Below are 18,708 nucleotides of genomic sequence, written 5' to 3' on the forward strand. Positions count from 1 at the left end.
CCTTTGTGGGCACCAGGTGACTCTTGTCCTTGTTGATCAGGAACCCATGCACCTGCAAGAAGAATGCTGCCCTATGCGTATTGCGCATGGTTGCTTTGGGGTTCTCTGCCCCTAGCAGGATGTCCTCTAAATACGGATACATGTGTATCCCCTCCTGACGCCGGGCTGCTACCAGGGTCACCATCACCTTGGTGAATACTCTGGTTGCTGATGACAGGCCAAATGGTAATGCCTTGTACTGAAAGTGGTGCCCTTGGAAATAGAAACGCAAGAATCTCCTGGAGTCTGGGTGCATCGGTATGTGCAGGTAGGCCTCCTTGAGGTCCATAGATGTCAGGTAGTCCCCTTGCTGAAGCACCTGCAGAATATGCTGCAGGGACTCCATACAGAACTTCTTTTGTCTCACCCACTTGTTGAGGCCTCTCAGGTTCAACACCTCACTCCAGTCCCCAGTTTTCTTGGGGACCACAAATAGGACTGAATAGACACCCTTGAAGTGCTGGTCCATTGGAACCTCTTCTATGGCGCCTATGGACTGCAGATGTTGAATGGCGGTTTTTAGGTGCTATAGCTGGTCCTTTAGCTTTGGGGCTGGCGAGGGTGTGAAGCTGTGAGGCAGTATGGCTGTAAGTTCTATTCTGTATCCTTGTGCAACTACGGAGTAGACCCACCAGTTTGTGGCGATCCTTTCCAACACCTCCTTGAAGGTCTGGAGTCGCCCCCCAATCTGACAGTCATGCAGTTTGTTTCTTGTCGGAAGTGGACTTGCCCCTCCTAAAGGCTACCACTTGTCTTGTGTTTGGCCTGTTTCCAAATCTGAAGGGTCTGAATTCTTTGTAGTCCCTATTGTCTCGTCCTTGGTCTGTGGTTCTGTAGCTATGAAAGGACTGGTTGATTCTGCTCTTAGAATTACAGTCTTTCTGGAATGAGGTGAATGGCATGGCCTTCTTCGTCTCCTTTGTTTCCACTTGTCTAGGTTTGCTTCCCCAAACAGGAGCCTGCCTGAGAACTTCTCTGTAGCTAGGTTGCTCTTTGAAAGAGTGTCCACCTTCCAGTGTTTGAGCCAGATGTTGCACCTTACTATTGTAATGTACTGAGTGATGAGACATGTTGAAGGCAACATACTTTATTGGCGAGTACATCACAAGACAGAGAAATGCAGGCCGGGTCCCGATTGTATGCATGCCCCGGAACAGCCCTCCATCTGGCCAGGTCCAATCCTGGCCAGTTAAACTTCCCGCCACAGATCTTGATTGGCAAAGCGTATTAGCAAGCTACATCCGGGGACCAGTGGGTTTCCACTGGTCGCCTCTGTAGCGTTTGCTGTGTTGTACATCAAGACTTAAATGCGAAACATAACACTCCTCCCCCCCAGTTCAGGACACAGTCTTTCAAGTAGGCTGGTGCCCTGCATTCCCTGGTCGACCTCCTCGGGGTTATTTGGGGAGTTGGAGCGGCTGCCATGGCTGGCGGGGCGGTGATTTCCCCGTGTTGGGGTGACGCCAGAAGAGGACTGTCCGCCGCTTGTTGATCTTCCAGAGTCCCCTCTCTGGGGGGGGGGGTCACTCCCGCCGCTGTGGTGCTCTTCCACCCGTACAGTCGGTGAGGCTGGCATAAGCGGGGTAGCTTCTGGGGGTGTTGCTGTCAGTTCTCCCCCGCTCCCCCCACCCCCAATTGCTGTTGGTTCCTCTGGCAAAGTGTGGTGGCGCAGCAGATCGATATGCCTCCTAAGGATCTGGCCCCCCTCCGTCGAGACCTCGTAGGAGCGGGACCCAGTCACCCGCAGCACCCAGGCGGCTAACCACTTTGGGCTGTGGTGGCTTCATTGAAGGTGAGTTGGAGGGTGAACTCTTCCTCTGCAAAGAGCTTTTGCTGCAGTCTTTCATCTTGGAGGCCCCAGACAAATCGATCCCTCAGGGCTTTGTCCAGTTTGTCGAAGCTGCAGTTCCCCGCAAGTTGGCGGAGGGCGGCCAGGTAGACTGCGGCCATCTCTCCTGCCCCTTGATCCCTCTTGTGGAAGAGAAATGGGCAGGCGATGAGGGATGGCTGGGGCAAGAAGTGCCCGGTCAGGAGTCTGACTATCTCCTCGTACGTTTTCTCCGTGATCTTCGTGGGGGCCGAGAGACCCTTTGCGATCTCGAATGTGGCCACTCCGCAGACACTCAGGAGCATGTCTCTCTTACGGCTGTCGTTCGTGATCATGTTCACTCGTAGGTAGCAGTCCACCCGCTCCGTGTAGGTCTCTCACCTATCGGGGTTGGCAGGGTTGAACTCTGCAAGGTGGCCCGTCATCACGCTCAGGTTCGCCATGGCGGCGGTGGCGGCAGCGGGCGCTTCAGTATCCCTAGACTGCGTGCCTTCCTAGTCTCCGGCCAGGTCAGCGAAGTCCCGCTTTGGGAGTTACCTGGCTAGGATCCCTCCTTCGGCGCCACTGTAATGTACTGAGTGACGAGACATGTTGAAGGCAACATACTTTATTGGCAAGTACATCACAAGAGAGAGAAATGCAGGACAGGTCCCGATTATATACATGCCCCGGAACAACCCTCCATCTGGCCAGGTCCAATCCTGGCCAGTTAAACTTCCCGCCACAGATCTTGATTGGCGAAGCATATTAGTGAGCTACATCCGGGAACCAGTGGGTTTCCACTGGTTGCCTCTGTAGCGTTTGCTGTGTTGTACATCAAGATTTAAATGCAAGACATAACAACTATGATGTTAGCTGCTTGGGCCCTGGCATAGAACTGAATGTTGTCCTGAGATACCGCTGCAGAAAATTCAGCTGCCCTCTTCATCTTAAGGAGAGATCTCTTTAGCTCCAGGGGGAAAGCATCTGGATTCTGTAGAAGGCCGTCTGCCCATATAACAATGGCCCTTGTGAAGTTAGAGAGTACAGCTACTGACCGGAGAGCCAGCGAGATTGCTTCATGGGCCTTCTTGAGCACTGTCTCATTCCTCCTATCCATTGGGTTCTTCAAGGCATTCTCACCATCCTTGGGGTGTACAGCTCCCGAGTGCAGTTGTCAAGCAGACGGATTCAATGACGAGTCTAAGTTGCTACAAAGACTACGTTTATTGATACTTTGGCTCAAGCCTTGGCTTGAGAAGAATAAAACCAGTACATTGATACATGAGTTTTAAGGTAAAGTTCAAAGAGATTCCTATGGGGAGGGGAAGCAGGGGAGCATTCACACATAAGTCACATAACTACATACATTCCCAGGGCATTATCAGGCATTCGGCCTTGTATCACCCAGATGGCGCTTTCTCCCGCAAGAGGATTCATGGGAAGGTGCTGATTGCTTTGCTCTCAGTAATTACTAGTCATAAAACAAAGAGGGGCCAGGAAAGGATAATAAACTAGCAGCATTTGGTCCAGTGTGATCTTATCCAGGCCTGCTTGTGGCCAGCCAGGAACCCAATAGTTCTTGAACAGAATCAGTCAAGCTTGACAGCAGTGCCACCACTGGTGCATCCACCAAAGGTACCTTTAAGTCCTCCATGGTCTCCTGTGGTAACATGTAGAGCCTTTTGGCAATAGATAACGGCATTTCCACTTCCTGGTCTTGCCCACTCTGTCTTCAAAATATCATCAAATGTATCAGGGAATGGTGAGATTGTCTGTACTTTGAATGGTCTTTTGAATCCTCTTGAATCTAGGTTAGCTGAGGCTGCTGATCGGGGCTTTTCGGCCACTTCCACCTTATAATTCAAAGTGGAAATGACCTTGTCCAAGAGTCTCTGAAAATGTTCAACTTGAAAAAGTCTTGCTGAGTCAGACTGTGAATCAGCCTCTTCTCCTGACCATTCACCCTCCTCCTTGTCAGATCCATCCCCCATTGAGGTGTCAATGGATATAGAGTCACCCAACTCGGAACCAGAGGAGGGGGAAGAGTTCCTAGTGTCAGAACTGGAAGAACTTCAATCGAGGCCCAAGACTCTGTTACAAAAGTATAGACGTTTATTGAGAACTACTGTACTGAAGGCACAGAATAACACTGATAACGAAGTTAGCATTGGTTACGTTTTTATGTGCTTGTGGCAACACCAATAAAACGATCTTTCACACGGCCAGAGACAACTGTCTGTTTCCCAGGATCTGTTATCAGCAAGGGAGGATGGAGTCTTGCTGAGATGTCCTGGCCGGCCGGCTTCAAAGGGCACCTGCAGATGTTGGCCAGAGGCTATCTGCCACCCTTCAGTGATCACAGTTTGTTTGAAATGCATAGCGGTCTGGTTAGTGGCCTGGCTGAGAGCACATCGAGTTAGTATCTGGTTACAATATGGAGTCAGTTAGGCTAACAGCATACAGGAAAGTTACAAGTTCTGACATACTGCCCCCCCTAAGCTCTTCGCCTTGGGCTTGTGTGGGTACAGTAGGTAGAATCTCTTAAGCAGCTGCGAGGCTGATACATCACTAGCCTTGACCCACTCGTCACAGCTTGCGGGAAAGTACTTCCACCAAATCAGATAGTACAATACCCCCCGCCTGACCCTGGAGTCTAGGATCTCCTGCACCTCATGGTGGCTCTGGCCCTTCACTCGAGTAGGAGGTGGCTCTGGAGGGCGAGGGTGCCAGGACGTAGCTCCAGGATCTTTGCGAAGAAGGCTGCAATGAAAAATAGGGTGGATCTTACTCAGTAGTTTGGGCAGTTCCAGTTCCACGGTCACCTCGTTGATTACCCGCTTTATTTTAAAGGGGCCCAGATATTTGTAGGCTAGTTTCCGGCAGGCCTGGGGTAGCGGGAGGTTCTTAGTTGACAGGAACACCTTCTCCCCTTCCTTAAATTCCCACTGGGGGGAGTGCTTTCGGTCAAAATGCCGTTTGTACTCCTCCTTGGCCTTTTCCAGGTTTTCTTGTATTACCTCCCACCCTTGGCGGTCTCCCTCCCACCACTGCTGACAAGAGGTTTGCCCAGGGACCCCAGCTGGAAGGGGGAGGTGAGGGAAAGGCTTGCCCTCATACCCGTTGACTATTTGGAAGGGCAAGGTTTTTGTGGAGCTGTGCAAGCTGTTATTGTACCCATATTCTGCGAATGCCAAGAGTTCCACCCAGTTGGACTGTTGGTAGTTGACGTAGCACCTGAGGTACTGCTCTAGAAGCCCGTTGACCCTCTCCGTCTGGCCATCCGTTTGCGGGTGGTAGGCGGAGCTAAGCCCCTGCTCTATCCCTGCGATTTTGCAAAACTCCCGCCAGAAGTTGGCAACGAACTGTGGCCTGCGGTCACTAATTACCTTATCAGGGAAGGAGTAGAGCCGGACCACGTGATTGAAGAACAAATGGGCCAACTTCCTGGCTGTGGGCAATTGCTTACACGGGATGAAATGGGCTTGTTTTGAAAAGGTGTCCACTACCACTAGGATTACTGTTTTCCCTTGGGAAGGGGGCAGTTCCACTATGAAGTCCATCGACACCACCGCCCATGGTCGGGTCGCAGTGGGTAGTGGGATCAGGTGGCCCGGTGGCTTCCCCCCCTCCATTTGGTCATGATGCATGTCGGGCAGGAGCTTACAAATTCCGACACGTCCCTTTTCAGGTGCGGCCACCAGAACTGTCGGGTGACCAGGTTGAGCGTTTTCACGTAGCCAAAATGCCCGGCTAGGCGGCTGGAGTGGCATTGCTGTAGGACCTCACCCCGTAGGCTTTTTGGCACATAGATCTTCCCATTGTAATACCACAGCCCCCCTTCCCCCTTCTCAACGCCCTCGGGCCTTTCCCCTCCCTCCGCCTCTGCTTCGGCCGCGAAGCGTTCCTTTTCTTTTGGCTCCGGAGTCCTTGTCTTTTTTCCCAACCGGGTGGTGACTCCGCCCGCCACTTGGGTGGGGGGAATGAGTGAGTCTATCACTTCTTCTCTTCGGCTGTCATGTTGGGGCATGCGTGAGAGTGCGTCGGCCAAGAAGTTTTTAGTCCCGGGGATGTGCTTGAGCACAAAGTCGAATTTGGCGAAAACCCCCGCCCACCTTATTTGTTTGGCGGTGAGTTTACGCCGTCCGGTTAGCGCCTTGAGGTTTTTGTGATCTGTCCAAATTTCAAAAGGGACCCGGGCTCCCTCTAGCCACGATCGCCATGTTTTTAGAGTGAATGTGACCGCAAAGGCTTCTTTGTCCCACACTGACCAGTTTCTCTGTTCATTCGAGAATTTGTGGGAGATGTATGCGCAGGGTCTCAGCCCCCCCTCGTCATCCCTCTGCATCAATATTGCCCCCACTGCGACGTCGGAGGCGTCGCATTGCACCACGAACGGCTTTAGTTCATTGGGGTGGGCCAATACTGGTTCGCTTGTAAACAGTCTTTTCAATTCATCGAACGCGCGTTGGCACTCTGGTGAGCATGCAAGGCGCGCCCCGGGCTTTTTTGCTTCCTCCCCCTCCCCTTTTGTTTTGAGTAGTTCCGTGAGGGGTAGCATGACCCTGGCGATCCCCTTGATGAACCCGCGGTAAAAATTTGCGAACCTGAGGAAAGATTGTAGCTGCCGTCGGGTTCGGGGCGGCTCCCAATCTAGTACCGCCTGGATTTTTGCTGGGTCCATTGCTAGCACTTCCCCCGACACTCGGAACCCCAGGTAATCTAGTTCCGTTTTGTGGAACTCACATTTGGTTAATTTGGCATACAGTTTGTTCTGATACAGGGTGTGTCGGTGCGGACGCTAGCAGAGTGAGCGGTGTGATGAGCTCGACACTGAGCTCCAGGAAAGAAATCAGCCAGACACCTGCAACTAGTGCCAAAGTAGTGTATTTACATTATATACAGTACATGCTCTCTAGTGCAGTCCAATATATTGATCACAGGAACAAAACGCTCCGCCAGCAATTCAATTCTCAGAAAGAGACCTGTGCATTACACACACAGTTCATTTATAGTCCAGTCAGCCAATCCTGGCAGTGCATTGTCATGCTGACTCAGCAGGTTCCTTCACTTGTCCTCAGCCGGCTCAAACCAGCCTGCTGATAAGGTCACTGTGACCTAGCATGCCGGCTAGATCACCAGCTGTCATTGCAGGGCTGTCAAAGCTGGGTTAAGATAGATTCTTTCTCCAACAGGGTGGTCAACACTTTTCTAACCAATGGTACATGTGATTCTAAGTCTTTAGAGTAAATAATGATGTCATCCAGGTACACCACCACCCCCTTATACAGGTATTCCCTTAACACTTCATTGATAAAATTCATGAACACTCCCGGCGCCCCCTGCAACCCGAATGGCATCACTAGGTATTCGAACTGTCCCATTGGCATGTTGAACGCCATCTTCCACTCGTCTCCCTCTTTGATCCGGACCCTAAAGTACGCATCGCGGAGGTCGAGCTTGGTGAATATTTTGCCCTCCGCCACCGTACTCAGTAAGTCTTTTATCAGCGGGATCGGGTAAGCATTTGACATGGAAATCCCGTTTATCCTGCGAAAATCTGTGCAGTCTCAAACTTCCATCCTTCTTCTTGCGGAATAGACGGGGGCTGCATGGGGGGCCGTGGCGGGGCAGATAAACCCCCGTTTCAAGTTTTTGTCTATGAGCTTTTTCAGTTCCGCTTTCTCCGCCCAGCCCATCGAGTAAAGCTTGGCTTTCGGTAATTCCTGCCATGGTATTAGTTCGATGGCGCAGTCAGTCGGGCGGTGGGGGGGCAGTTCGTCCGCCTCCTCCTCGCTAAAAGCCCTTCTCAAGTCTCGGTATTCCTTGGGAATCGATTTCACCTCCTCTATGGTCAGGCATAGCCGTTCGTTTTGAGGTGGCGCTTTAGGACCCCATTCCTTCCGCCAGTGGTGGTGCTCGCACCGCCAGTCTGGGAAGCGCACAATCTGCGCTTCCCACTGGATATCTGGCTGGTGTCTCGCTAACCAGCCCCCACCACTACATCGAATGAGGAGGAGGGGGCTATCACAAACGTCTCGATCCCCCAGTGATCCTCGGTCCCTACTGGCACCGCTTGGGTTTCCTCGGTGCAGGGCTCCCCCCTCATCACTGACCCGTCCATCTGTTCGAATTGGATTGGGTGGGGTAACGGGGACTTGGCTAGCCCGAGCGCCTCTACGAGGCGGGGAGTGATAATATCCCTAGTGCACTCTGAGTCTATTAGGGCCCGGGCGTGCATAAATCGCTTTAAGTTGGGGTTCAGTAAAGTCACGGCCATAAATAACAGTTCCCCGGTAACTCTCACCGTCATTGGTGCCGGCACTTTTCGGACCTGCTTTGCGGCACCTATTAAAGCAGGTCGCTGTCGTTTCCCGCCGACTCGGGGTCCCACGACTCCTCGCTCGATTCCGCGACAGTTATAATATCCTCGTCAATCGCCATGGATGTGGCGACGGCACCCCGACTGGGCTCTTTGGCTCGCCCCCCTTTCTTTGGGGTGGTCGCGAACGGCTTGGGCGGCGGGGTGGCGGGTTGCGGCTTCTCGGGGCAGTTGGCGGCCAGGTGCCCCGGGTCCCCGCACCTGAAGCATCTCCGCCCCCCCCCCAACCGGGGTGGAGGTGGTGGGCGCCTTCTTCCCCTCGGGTTTGGTCGCCGGGGTACTCGGCCTTCCCCCTTTTCTCCCTAGTTGTTGTTGGCGGCGGATTCCGACGTGTTGCAGGTTCGTCTCCACCTCTCCGGCCAGTTGGATCCAACCGACCAGGGTGTCTGGTCAGCCTTGGTGGTAGCACCGGTCGAGTATGTTGGCGTTCAGGCCGTTCTTAAACGCCTTGTACTTCATCAGCTCGCTCCAACCCCTCACTGCCGTGCAGTGCGCCATAAATTCTGTAGCGTACTCTCGGGTGGTGCGGTTCCCCTGTTCAATTCTCTGGAGGGCTTCTATGGCCTTTTCCTCTCTCAGGGGGTCGCCATACTGCCGCAGCATCGCCTGGAGGAAATCCGCCACTGTCGCCAGCTCGGGTCTCCTTCCCGTGTACAGCCCCACATACCACTTCCTCGCGGCCCCCTTTAGCTTGGAGGCGACGTGGTCTACTCGACTTGCCTCCGTTGGGTAGCTCGCGCCCCAGTGGGTGAAGAAGCTGTTGCACTGGATGGTGAAGTACTCCACCTCGTCTCCATCCCCATCGAATGTGATCTGGAGCTCGCGGACCCTCGCTCCATCCCCCGCCACCGGGGCTGCGGACGCTGCGGGCGCCACCGGCGCCGGCCCCGCCGGTTGGGGCCCGGCTGGTGGCGGCGGTCCCGGTGGTGGTCCGGCTGGTGGGCTCGCGGGGCCTGGGGCCGGCGGCCCGGCCGGGCCCCCACCCCCGTCGACTGGCGCTCCCCCGTCAGGCGCCGCCGATGCTCCATCAACAAACGTGGCCGGGAGGATCAGTCCCCCTCTGGGGGGCCCGGCCGGCGCCCCCGGTCCGACCCCTTGGAGGGCACGGATCTGGTTCTGGATCGCGTCCAGCTGCAAGTGCATCTCCGCGGCCAGCTGGATGCGGGTCTCGTGGACCTCATCGTGGATTTCTCTCACCCACTGGGAGAGCTCGTTGTGGAGCGCGTGCGCCGGCTCGCCGCCACTAGGGATCGGGGCCCCTTCTCTATCCAGATCCCAGTCGTCCCCTCCGGTTCCAGTCACCAGCGCCTTATATCTCTCGTCCGCAGCTTCTATGAGCGCGGTGGACTTTCACGGGGTCCAGCTCCTCGGGGCAAAGATTGCCATGGAGAAGTGCGCTGGATCCTTGACTTTTCACCTCACCGCAGTCACCCCAGGTTCTAGCGGTCTCTCCCCCGTGGGTGTGCTGGACTCTCCATTATCTGGAGCCTTTGCTGCCCTCCAGCTAAGTTGCCAGTTCGGATAAGCTCCCAAAAAGTGATCAGTGTTATAATGTCAAAACTGGAAGAACTTCAATCGAGGCCCAAGACTCCGTTACAAAAGTATAGACGTTTATTGAGAACTACAGTACTGAAGGCACAGAATAACACTGATAACGAAGTTAGCATTGGTTACGTTTTTATGTGCTTGTGGCAACAACAATAAAACGATCTTTCACACGGCCAGAGACAACTGTCTGTTTCCCAGGGTCTGTTATCAGCAAGGGAGGATGGAGTCTTGCTGAGATGTCCTGGCCGGCCGGCTTCAAAGGGCACCTGCAGATGTTGGCCAGAGGCTATCTGCCACCCTTCAGTGATCACAGTTTGTTTGAAATGCATAGCGGTCTGGTTAGTGGCCTGGCTGAGAGCACATCGAGTTAGTATCTGGTTACAATATGGAGTCAGTTAGGCTAACAGCATACAGGAAAGTTACAAGTTCTGACACGTAGGCTTTTGCGCAGTCCAGATGGGCCCACTGCTCCTGACAAATGGCCCTCTGAAGCAGCAGCATCTTCTCCTGAAGCCTCGGCGTGCCCTGCCTATCCTCTACTCTTCAGGCTTTTGGGCTTCTTTCGCAATAGGGGGGAGGGGGGGATCTAGAGCCTGATGATGAATAGGAGTGGGCTGATGAATGGGTGCAGCGGCCCTTCAGGTCCCTGGGTTTTCTTCCCTTCAAGAAAAGCCCAGGACATATAGAAGGGTTGAGCCGTGCCAGATCCACTGGTGATACAGAGCAGTGCGAATTGAAATAATTTAGTGGTGATTCGACCGGAAGACCTGGCCAATGACCATTCCTGTTCCCCCCGCCTCACACTGCTCAGTATCCTGTGATTTTGTTCCTGGGACAGAACACACTGGTCACACGCTGCATTGCTTGTTATTTGGCTCAGCTCTGGTTCTGAACTTTACCTGGTTGTACCAGTTTGGTGAAGACTCTTGCCCTGTCTCCACCTCCCTCTTTAATTATTTACCTATATGCCAAAATGGCGACGAGAGCGGAGCTTAGGCGTTAGGCTCCGACGAAGTTCAAAGTAACATCAATACGCTATAGAATATAACAGCAAACAGCAGCAGTAAGAGCATCGGAACGACTGGTGCGACTAGAAAGAAAGAAACCAACTTACACCGAAGCAGCGGTGGCTTTCTGTCGCAAGTGAAACGGGCCAAGAGCTGGGCGTTGCACTGACCGAGCCGGGCCAATACAGGCCGGCGTGGAGACGAGACGTGGCCACGAGCTGGAGTATCGACCAAGCCGGGTCGGGCCGATGCAGAGCTGGGGCGCTGTATTGACCGAGCCGGGCCGTTGTGGACCAGCGCGGAGACAAGGCACGGTCGCGAGCTAGAGTCGTGGAACGACCCAAGAGCGCACAGAGCTGTGGGCTGGAGTGCATGGAGTAGCCGATAAGAACGAGAGGCACCGTGCATGGCGGCGAGAAGCGAACAACAACAACAACAACAAAGACGAGACGCAGCTCAACTGGCCCGCTCCAATCAGAGCCAACGGAAGCTGCAGGGACGACGCGACGGTGAACGCAGCTGGGGTGTGAATGAAGCCGACAGCCAGACCCCCGCAACCAGGCGGCCCTGTGCGGGGCGAGTGGTGAACGGAGGTCTGGCGAGCCTAGCGCAGAGGACCAGACTATACCCCGAGGCAGCGGCGCTGGAACCCCTTCTGAGCCAGTCCACCAAGGCTCAATCCGGGCTACTGGGGGGATACAGCGGGAGCTTCAGCTCTCCTGGGCCCCCTAGCTGTTGGAGATTCTGGACCCGAGATAGCAAATAGACTGTGCCAACAGAAATCCCAGTCGGAAGCCGAAGATATCAAAAGCACTAGCACTTTAAGAACTGTTAGATCACTACTTAGTTTGCCCACCACTCCTCACGGAAAAAAATTTATACTGCCGGTAAATTAAGAGATTGGATTGTTAATTAGTTAATTAATTAGTGATTTATTAATTGTTGGCTTGATTGATTGATTGTATATTTATTATTACTGGCAGATTAATTGGAAGGGTGTAAATGGGGGGGGATATATATATTTATTTATTTATTAATGTGCCATAGACGAAAATATTTTAGCCAATTAAATTATGGAGATAAAGCTGGGAGAGGTTCAACTTAATTAACTATAGATCAATTAATAAAAGACCAGGCAATTGGAATTGTAGAACAGAGGAGTGTGAGGGTGGTGAAGCTTTGGATAAGATAACTAGGTAGCAAGCTAACTGACACTAGTGAAGGATTGGGTATGGAGCGGATGTCTGGCCTAGGGATCCCAGTGCTCATGGGGAGGGGAAGGTATGACGGTGGGAGCAGACAGAACTATGTGGGAAGAAGGCGGAGACAAAACAGTGCTCGGCCCTCTTCCGGTCTGCGTCCCATCCCGAGGGTGGTAGGTAGTGGGGCTAAGAGGGAAAGTCAGTCTCCGTCATTGGTGTTATGCAACGCCAGGTCCATAAATAATAAGACCTCAATCCTTAGGGAGTACCTGCTTAAGCAGGATATGGACCTGGCTTGCGTGACCGAGACCTGGGTGCGAGATGGAGAGACGGTGGCTCTCTCCCAGATGGCGCCCCTGGGTTACTCGGTCTTTCACCAATCACGGACAACTGGCCGGGGGGGTGGGGTGGCACTACTCATACGGGAGGGTTACTCCTTTAGGGCTCTCCCGGCCCCAACGATCGATGGCTTGGAATGTGCCGGTCTGGCGTGGGAAGTGGGGGAGGGGTTGGCGATCTGGGTGGTGTACCGTCCGCCTAACGCACCAGCCAGCGCCTTACCAGCCCTGATGGAGGCGGTGGCGGGCTGGGCGTTGGAGTTCCCAAGGCTTATGGTCTTGGGTGACTTCAACGTCCATGCAGACGACGCGGCCTCCAATCAGGCGCTGGACCTAGTGTCTTCCATGGCGACACTGGGACTCTCCCAATTTGTTACCACTCCCACGCATCAGGCCGGACACATGTTAGACTTGATCTTTGCATCCGGGATTTTGGTGGACGGTATCGCAGTAGAAGCGGTGCCATGGTCGGACCACCTAGCCCTTAAGGCCCGTGTGGGTGCGCCCCCTCGACCCTGTACAGGCGGCGAGCCTATTTTGGCTCGCCCGCGGAGTCAGATGGACCCTGAACGGTTCCAGAGGGCTCTGCGGGACCCCTGGCCCCCTAGCAATTCCCTTGATGACCTAGTAGATACCTGGCATGACAGGTTATCCAGGGCCATCAACGAAATTGCACCCCGGCGTCCTCTGCGCCCCCGAAGTAGGCTGGCTCCTTGGTATACCTCGGAGCTACGCCAACTGAAACAGGGACTCAGACGACTAGAGAGGCGGTGGCGGCATACTCGTGACGAAGCGACGAGAACATCCTACAGAACGTTTATGAAGTCTTATGAGATGGCAGTCAAAGCCGCAAAGAAGGAATACTTTGCGGCTAGGATTGCATCTGCAAATTCGCGCCCAGCACAATTATTTAAGATAATTGAGAATTTGACCACTCTGCCCCAAGGCAGACCAAATATGAGAGAATTGGAAATAGGCTGTGAGGCTTTTGCGAAATTTTTTGCAGATAAAATCTCGTCGCTCCGCCAGGACTTTCCTGCCACATTGAACGCAGTAGATGAACCCAGGGCTCCGTGCCTGTCTTCTGATGTTATCTTGGATCACTTCGACGCGCTTAGTCTTGGGGAAGTCGACGAAGTCCTCTCAACTGTACGCCCTACAACTTGTGTCCTTGACCCATGCCCCTCCTGGCTAATTAAATCCTGCCAGAGGGAGCTTAGATATCCTATACGGGATATCATAAATAGATCCCTCTTGGAAGGGCAATTTCCAACATCTTTGAAAGAGGCCATGGTCCGCCCTCTCCTAAAAAACAGTACAGCAGACCCGGCCGAATTGGCAAATTATCGGCCGGTCTCGAACCTACCATTTTTAGGTAAGGTTATAGAGAGGGCAGTGGCGTTACAGTTGCAGAGTTTTTTGGATGACACTTCCGCCTTAGACCCTCACCAGTCCGGCTTCCGTCCGGGTTATGGGACGGAGACAGTGCTGGTCGCCTTGGTGGATGACCTCCAGCGGCATCTGGATCGAGGCGGCGTGGCGGTGCTGATATTGCTGGATCTGTAGGCCGCATTTGATACGGTCGATCATCAGTTACTGGCCCGCTGGCTCGCCGACGCGGGGATTAGGGGATTGGCCTTACAGTGGCTTTCCTCCTTCCTCGAAGGATGGGGACAAAGGGTGGCCATTGGGGGGGAACGGTCCCGGAGGCACCCACTAGCATGCGGGGTGCCACAAGGGGCAGTTCTATCCCCGATGTTGTTTAACATCTATATGCGCCCCCTTGCCCAGATTGCCCGGAGGTTTGGGCTTGGGTGCCATCAATACGCTGATGACACCCAACTCTATCTACTAATGGATGGCCGGCCTGGCTCCGTCCCAGAAAGCCTGGACCTAGCATTGCAAGCCGTGGCAGGCTGGCTCAGACTAAGCGGGCTGAAGCTGAATCCAACGAAGACAGAGGTCCTGTGCTTGGGTCGCGGTGCCCTGGGAGGGGAAATCCCCTTGCCAGTTCTTGACGGTGTGCAGCTTAAAGCGGCACACAAGGTCAAGAGCCTGGGGGTTCTTCTGGAGCCTTCATTATCAATGGAGGCACAGATAGCGGCCGCTGCTAAGTCCGCGTTCTTTCATCTTCGACGGGCGAAGCAGTTGGCCCCCTTCCTGGAGCGCCGCGACCTAGCAACGGTGATCCATGCTACGGTCACCTCGAGACTGGACTACTGCAACGCCCTCTACATGGGGCTGCCCTTGTGCCGAATTCGGCGGCTGCAGCTGGTGCAGAACGCGGCGGCTAGACTGTTGCTGGGGCTCCCAAGGTGGGAGCACATACAGCCGGGGCTGCGCGGGCTGCACTGGTTGCCAGTGGCATACCGAGTTCGCTACAAGGTGCTGGTTATTACCTTTAAAGCCCTATATGGCCGAGGACCTACCTACCTAAGGGACCGTCTCTCCCCATATGAGCCCCAGAGGGCACTGAGGTCATCTGGGAAAAACCAGTTGAATATCCCTGGGCCAAGGGAGGCCAGACTGAAGGCCACCCGGGACCGGGCCTTCTCTATTACCGCTCCATTACTGTGGAATCAACTCCCTGAGGAGGTGAGGGCCCTACAATGTTTAGATGGATTCCGTAGGGCCTGCAAGACCCACCTCTTCAAGATGGCCTTCAACTAGTGGAAAACTAGTGACAAACTAGGTATGCTGCTGAAAATGCTTTTATTCTTGAAATGCTTTTACTCTCTGAAATTTACTGAAACCTGTTTATAACGCCATATTGTTAATTTTAATAATTTGTAATTGTTTTAACCATGTTTTATAAGTATAATTGATGTAATGTGTGTTTTCTGTTGTGAGCCGCCCTGAGCCTGCTCCGGCGGGGAGGGCGGGATAGAAATAAAAAATTATTATTATTATATTATATTCCCCACAATGTCTGGCTGTAAACTGTATTCTGCGCTCATCACCCCCCTCATCGAAGGCAGAAGGTTATCTGTCACTGAGGTGGCATGCCCCAAGGCCCTCTAATCATCGGCCATAGCCAGACTGGGCCCAGTTGGAATTGCACAGGAACTATTGGTCCAGGTGCCGCATTGGGAGAGCCAGGCGCTGGGGCCTGAAGTTGCTGCTGCTGAGCTGGGGCCTGAATCTGCTGTTGCTGGAGTAGATGTGGATGCAAGGGGACCTGGATTGGTTGGACTGCCTGTCCCCAAAAGCCAGGGTTTCCCATCCCGCCCCCCAGAAGCCAATGCCTGACTCCTGGGTTTGTTTTGGCACGTTGCCTGCGGGGCCTCAACTTGCTCCTCCCCTCCACAACGGTTCAATCTGACCACGAGGGCTGTGCCCGTTGATTTTTTTTTAATGCGTTCTTTGGGCATGGCGGGGAACGGGAGCCTGTGCACTCAGACCACTCTACCTGCCCTGAACCACCTGCTGTAGCTGCTCTCGTCACTGCCTGACTGCATGCCCCATTTGCTGCTCCCCCTACAACCTCCGTAGCCTCAGAGGGTGAAGTAGAGGGGCCGGAGTCCTGACTCGCAGCGGCCGATCCTGCCTCATGCGCCGTTCCTCCATCCGAAGCCTCGGACAGGGGAGGGGGGAGAGGCTTCTTCCTCGCAGCTTTCTTTGTTTCTGTCGTCACTGGATTGTGGTGGCCAGCATGGTCTGCATTTCTTTTGTTTTGCCTTGGATCAGCTGGTGGGGAGGGGGAGGACATATCTGGGTTTCTCTCTGCACTCTCTTTTAAATTTGCATGCGTATGCGTAGAGCTGGAGCTCAAGCCGCCTATCGAGCGTAGGGCTATACAAAACTGGAGAGGGTCAGCCCAGGTCACTCCTATAGCAGCCATGCAATAAAGAACTTTGCTTAGCCCTATCCGAGCGAGTGGAGGCGTGACCTAACCAATCCATGGATGACTTCCCCCCACTGAAGGAGAATAATGTTTCCTATTTAGTTGAGATCCTCAAAATGGTAGCAAAAAAGAAAGAAAAACAGTAAATGTAAAATGCGTTTAAAACATTGTTACAACAAGCAGGCCTCATTTTGGACAGGAACTCATAGGAGCGGAGCTCCAGAACCTCTAAATTTTATTATGTTCTTTCTTAAACTCTTCCCCACCACTACTTGCTTCTGGGCTCCATTGTTCAAACCTCCTGTGAGAATTTTGCTGAACTCTTTGATAAACTTTCTAATATTTTCCCCCACAAAAAATGAGAAAATAACGAAAACATATCAAGCAGACAGATGGAAATCTTCATCATGCCACTGTGGTCACATAGGAGAAAGTAATTTAAAAAGTATGATGGGTATAAGGTTTTATTATGACAATTATAATTCAAGAATCATTTTAAGATAGATATAATTTAGTACACCTTCCAGTGATGTCAGGGGTGTGTGGCATATGCAAATGAGTTATGAAAATGGGGTGTGCTTTTTCTACAATGACTCCTGACAACAAGCGATCAAATCTAGCTATCAATGAATTAATCATTTTTATACCATCATATATTTTGGTAGATCTCAGCAGCTTCTGAATCTGCATTATTGAAGATAAAATGAATGGTCAACCATAAACTGAAAGACTTGGGCAATTTTCACCAGTCATCTCATGTAACTTTAAGTATCCAAACAGGCTAAATTAAGAATCTCTTAAAAGAGCATGGTTGCAATCACACCAGATAATATAACTGGAACTGAATTAGATAATAGAGAATCTCTGCTCTAGCATGAAAAAAGAGTACATTTACTGCCCTGGTTTAAGATGCCAAAACTCTCAAAGTATATTGAAAAGCTAACAATGAATGTGTATGTTATGTATAAACCAGCATTCCCTTACAATGTAACTATTACTTTTATAATTTAGATGTTGTTTAACATCTATATGCGCCCCCTTGCCCAGATTGCCCGGAGGTTTGGGCTTGGGTGCCATCAATATGCTGATGACACCCAGCTCTATCTACTAATGGATGGCCGGCCTGGCTCCATCCCAGAAAGCCTGGACCTAGCATTGCAAGCCGTGGCAGGTTGGCTCAGACTGAGCGGGCTGAAGTTGAATCCAACGAAGACAGAGGTCCTTTGCTTGGGTCGCGGTGCCCTGGGAAGGGAAATCCCCTTGCCGGTTCTTGACGGTGTGCAGCTTAAAGCGGCACATAAGGTCAGGAGCCTGGGGGTTCTTCTGGAGCCTTCATTATCAATGGAGGCACAGATAGCGGCCGCTGCCAAGTCCGCGTTCTTTCATCTTCGACGGGCGAAGCAGTTGGCCCCCTTCCTGGAGCGCCGTGACCTAGCAATGGTGATCCATGCTACGGTCACCTCGAGACTGGACTACTGCAACGCCCTCTACATGGGGCTGCCCTTGTGCCGAACTCGGCGGCTACAGCTGGTGCAGAACGCGGCAGCTAGGCTGTTGCTGGGGCTCCCAAGATGGGAGCACATACAGCCGGGGCTGCGCGGGTTGCACTGGCTGCCAGTGGTATACCGAGTTCGCTACAAAGTGCTGGTTATTACCTTTAAAGCCCTATATGGCCGAGGACCTACCTACCTGAGGGACCGTCTCTCCCCACACGAGCCCCAGAGGGCACTGAGGTCATCTGGGAAAAACCAGTTGAATATCCCTGGGCCAAGGGAGGCCAGACTGAAGGCCACCCGGGATCGGGCCTTCTCTGTCACTGCTCCACTACTATGGAACCAACTTCCTGAGGAAGTGAGGGCCCTAAGATGTTTAGATCAATTTCGTAGGGCCTGTAAGACCCACCTTTTCAGGATGGCCTTCAACTAGTGACAGAATCAATGACAAAGCTAGGCATGCTGCTGGAAATGTTTTAATGTCCTATTCTTAGAAGTCTACCAAATCTAATGTTATAACGCCATGTTGTTATGTTATGTTAATTTTAATAATTTATAACTGTTTTAACCATGTTTTATAATGTAAAACCGATGTAGTGTTTATTTTGTGTTGTGAGCCGCCCTGAGCCCGCTCCGGCGGGGAGGGCGGGATAGAAATAAAAAATTATTATTATTATTATTATTATTATTCTGAAAGATTTATATAAACAAAGGGGGGGTTTAAATCAGCAGCTCTAATAAATGTGAATATATTTTCTAATCCATTTAATTTTAGTTTAATTCTCTCTGATCAATTTAAGGCTGCTGAGCAATTAAACTGCTGCATCTTTGTGCATCCCTGGGACATGCAAACAGATGGAAGGATGTCTAAATATTGGCTTCCCTGGCTTGTAGGTCAGTAGTTACAATGCTTAATCTACATTTCTTAATTCATTAGCAGTAATGCATTCTGCAGAGGCCTAACTTGAAATGTTTTAATGCCCAAGAAAGATAAAACAGCTAGGGTTGCCAAGTCCAATTCAAGAAATATCTGGGGACTTTGGGGGTG

The 18,708-nt window shown here is 52.4% G+C and overlaps 1 protein-coding gene across 1 annotated transcript in view; it reads left to right on the forward strand.

Annotated features, from left to right (window-relative positions):
* The window catches only part of ACMSD (aminocarboxymuconate semialdehyde decarboxylase), a 232,552-nt gene that overhangs the window by 105,428 nt on the left and 108,416 nt on the right, over positions 1 to 18,708 (forward strand). Inside the window, exon 6 of the mRNA XM_060257122.1 lies at positions 18,461 to 18,554. Within this exon, the coding sequence (XP_060113105.1) occupies positions 18,461 to 18,554 (94 nt within the window). The remainder of the gene's footprint in view (positions 1 to 18,460; positions 18,555 to 18,708) is intronic.

Source organism: Heteronotia binoei, chromosome 16, assembly GCF_032191835.1.
Source record: "Heteronotia binoei isolate CCM8104 ecotype False Entrance Well chromosome 16, APGP_CSIRO_Hbin_v1, whole genome shotgun sequence".
Lineage (NCBI taxonomy): Eukaryota > Metazoa > Chordata > Lepidosauria > Squamata > Gekkonidae > Heteronotia > Heteronotia binoei.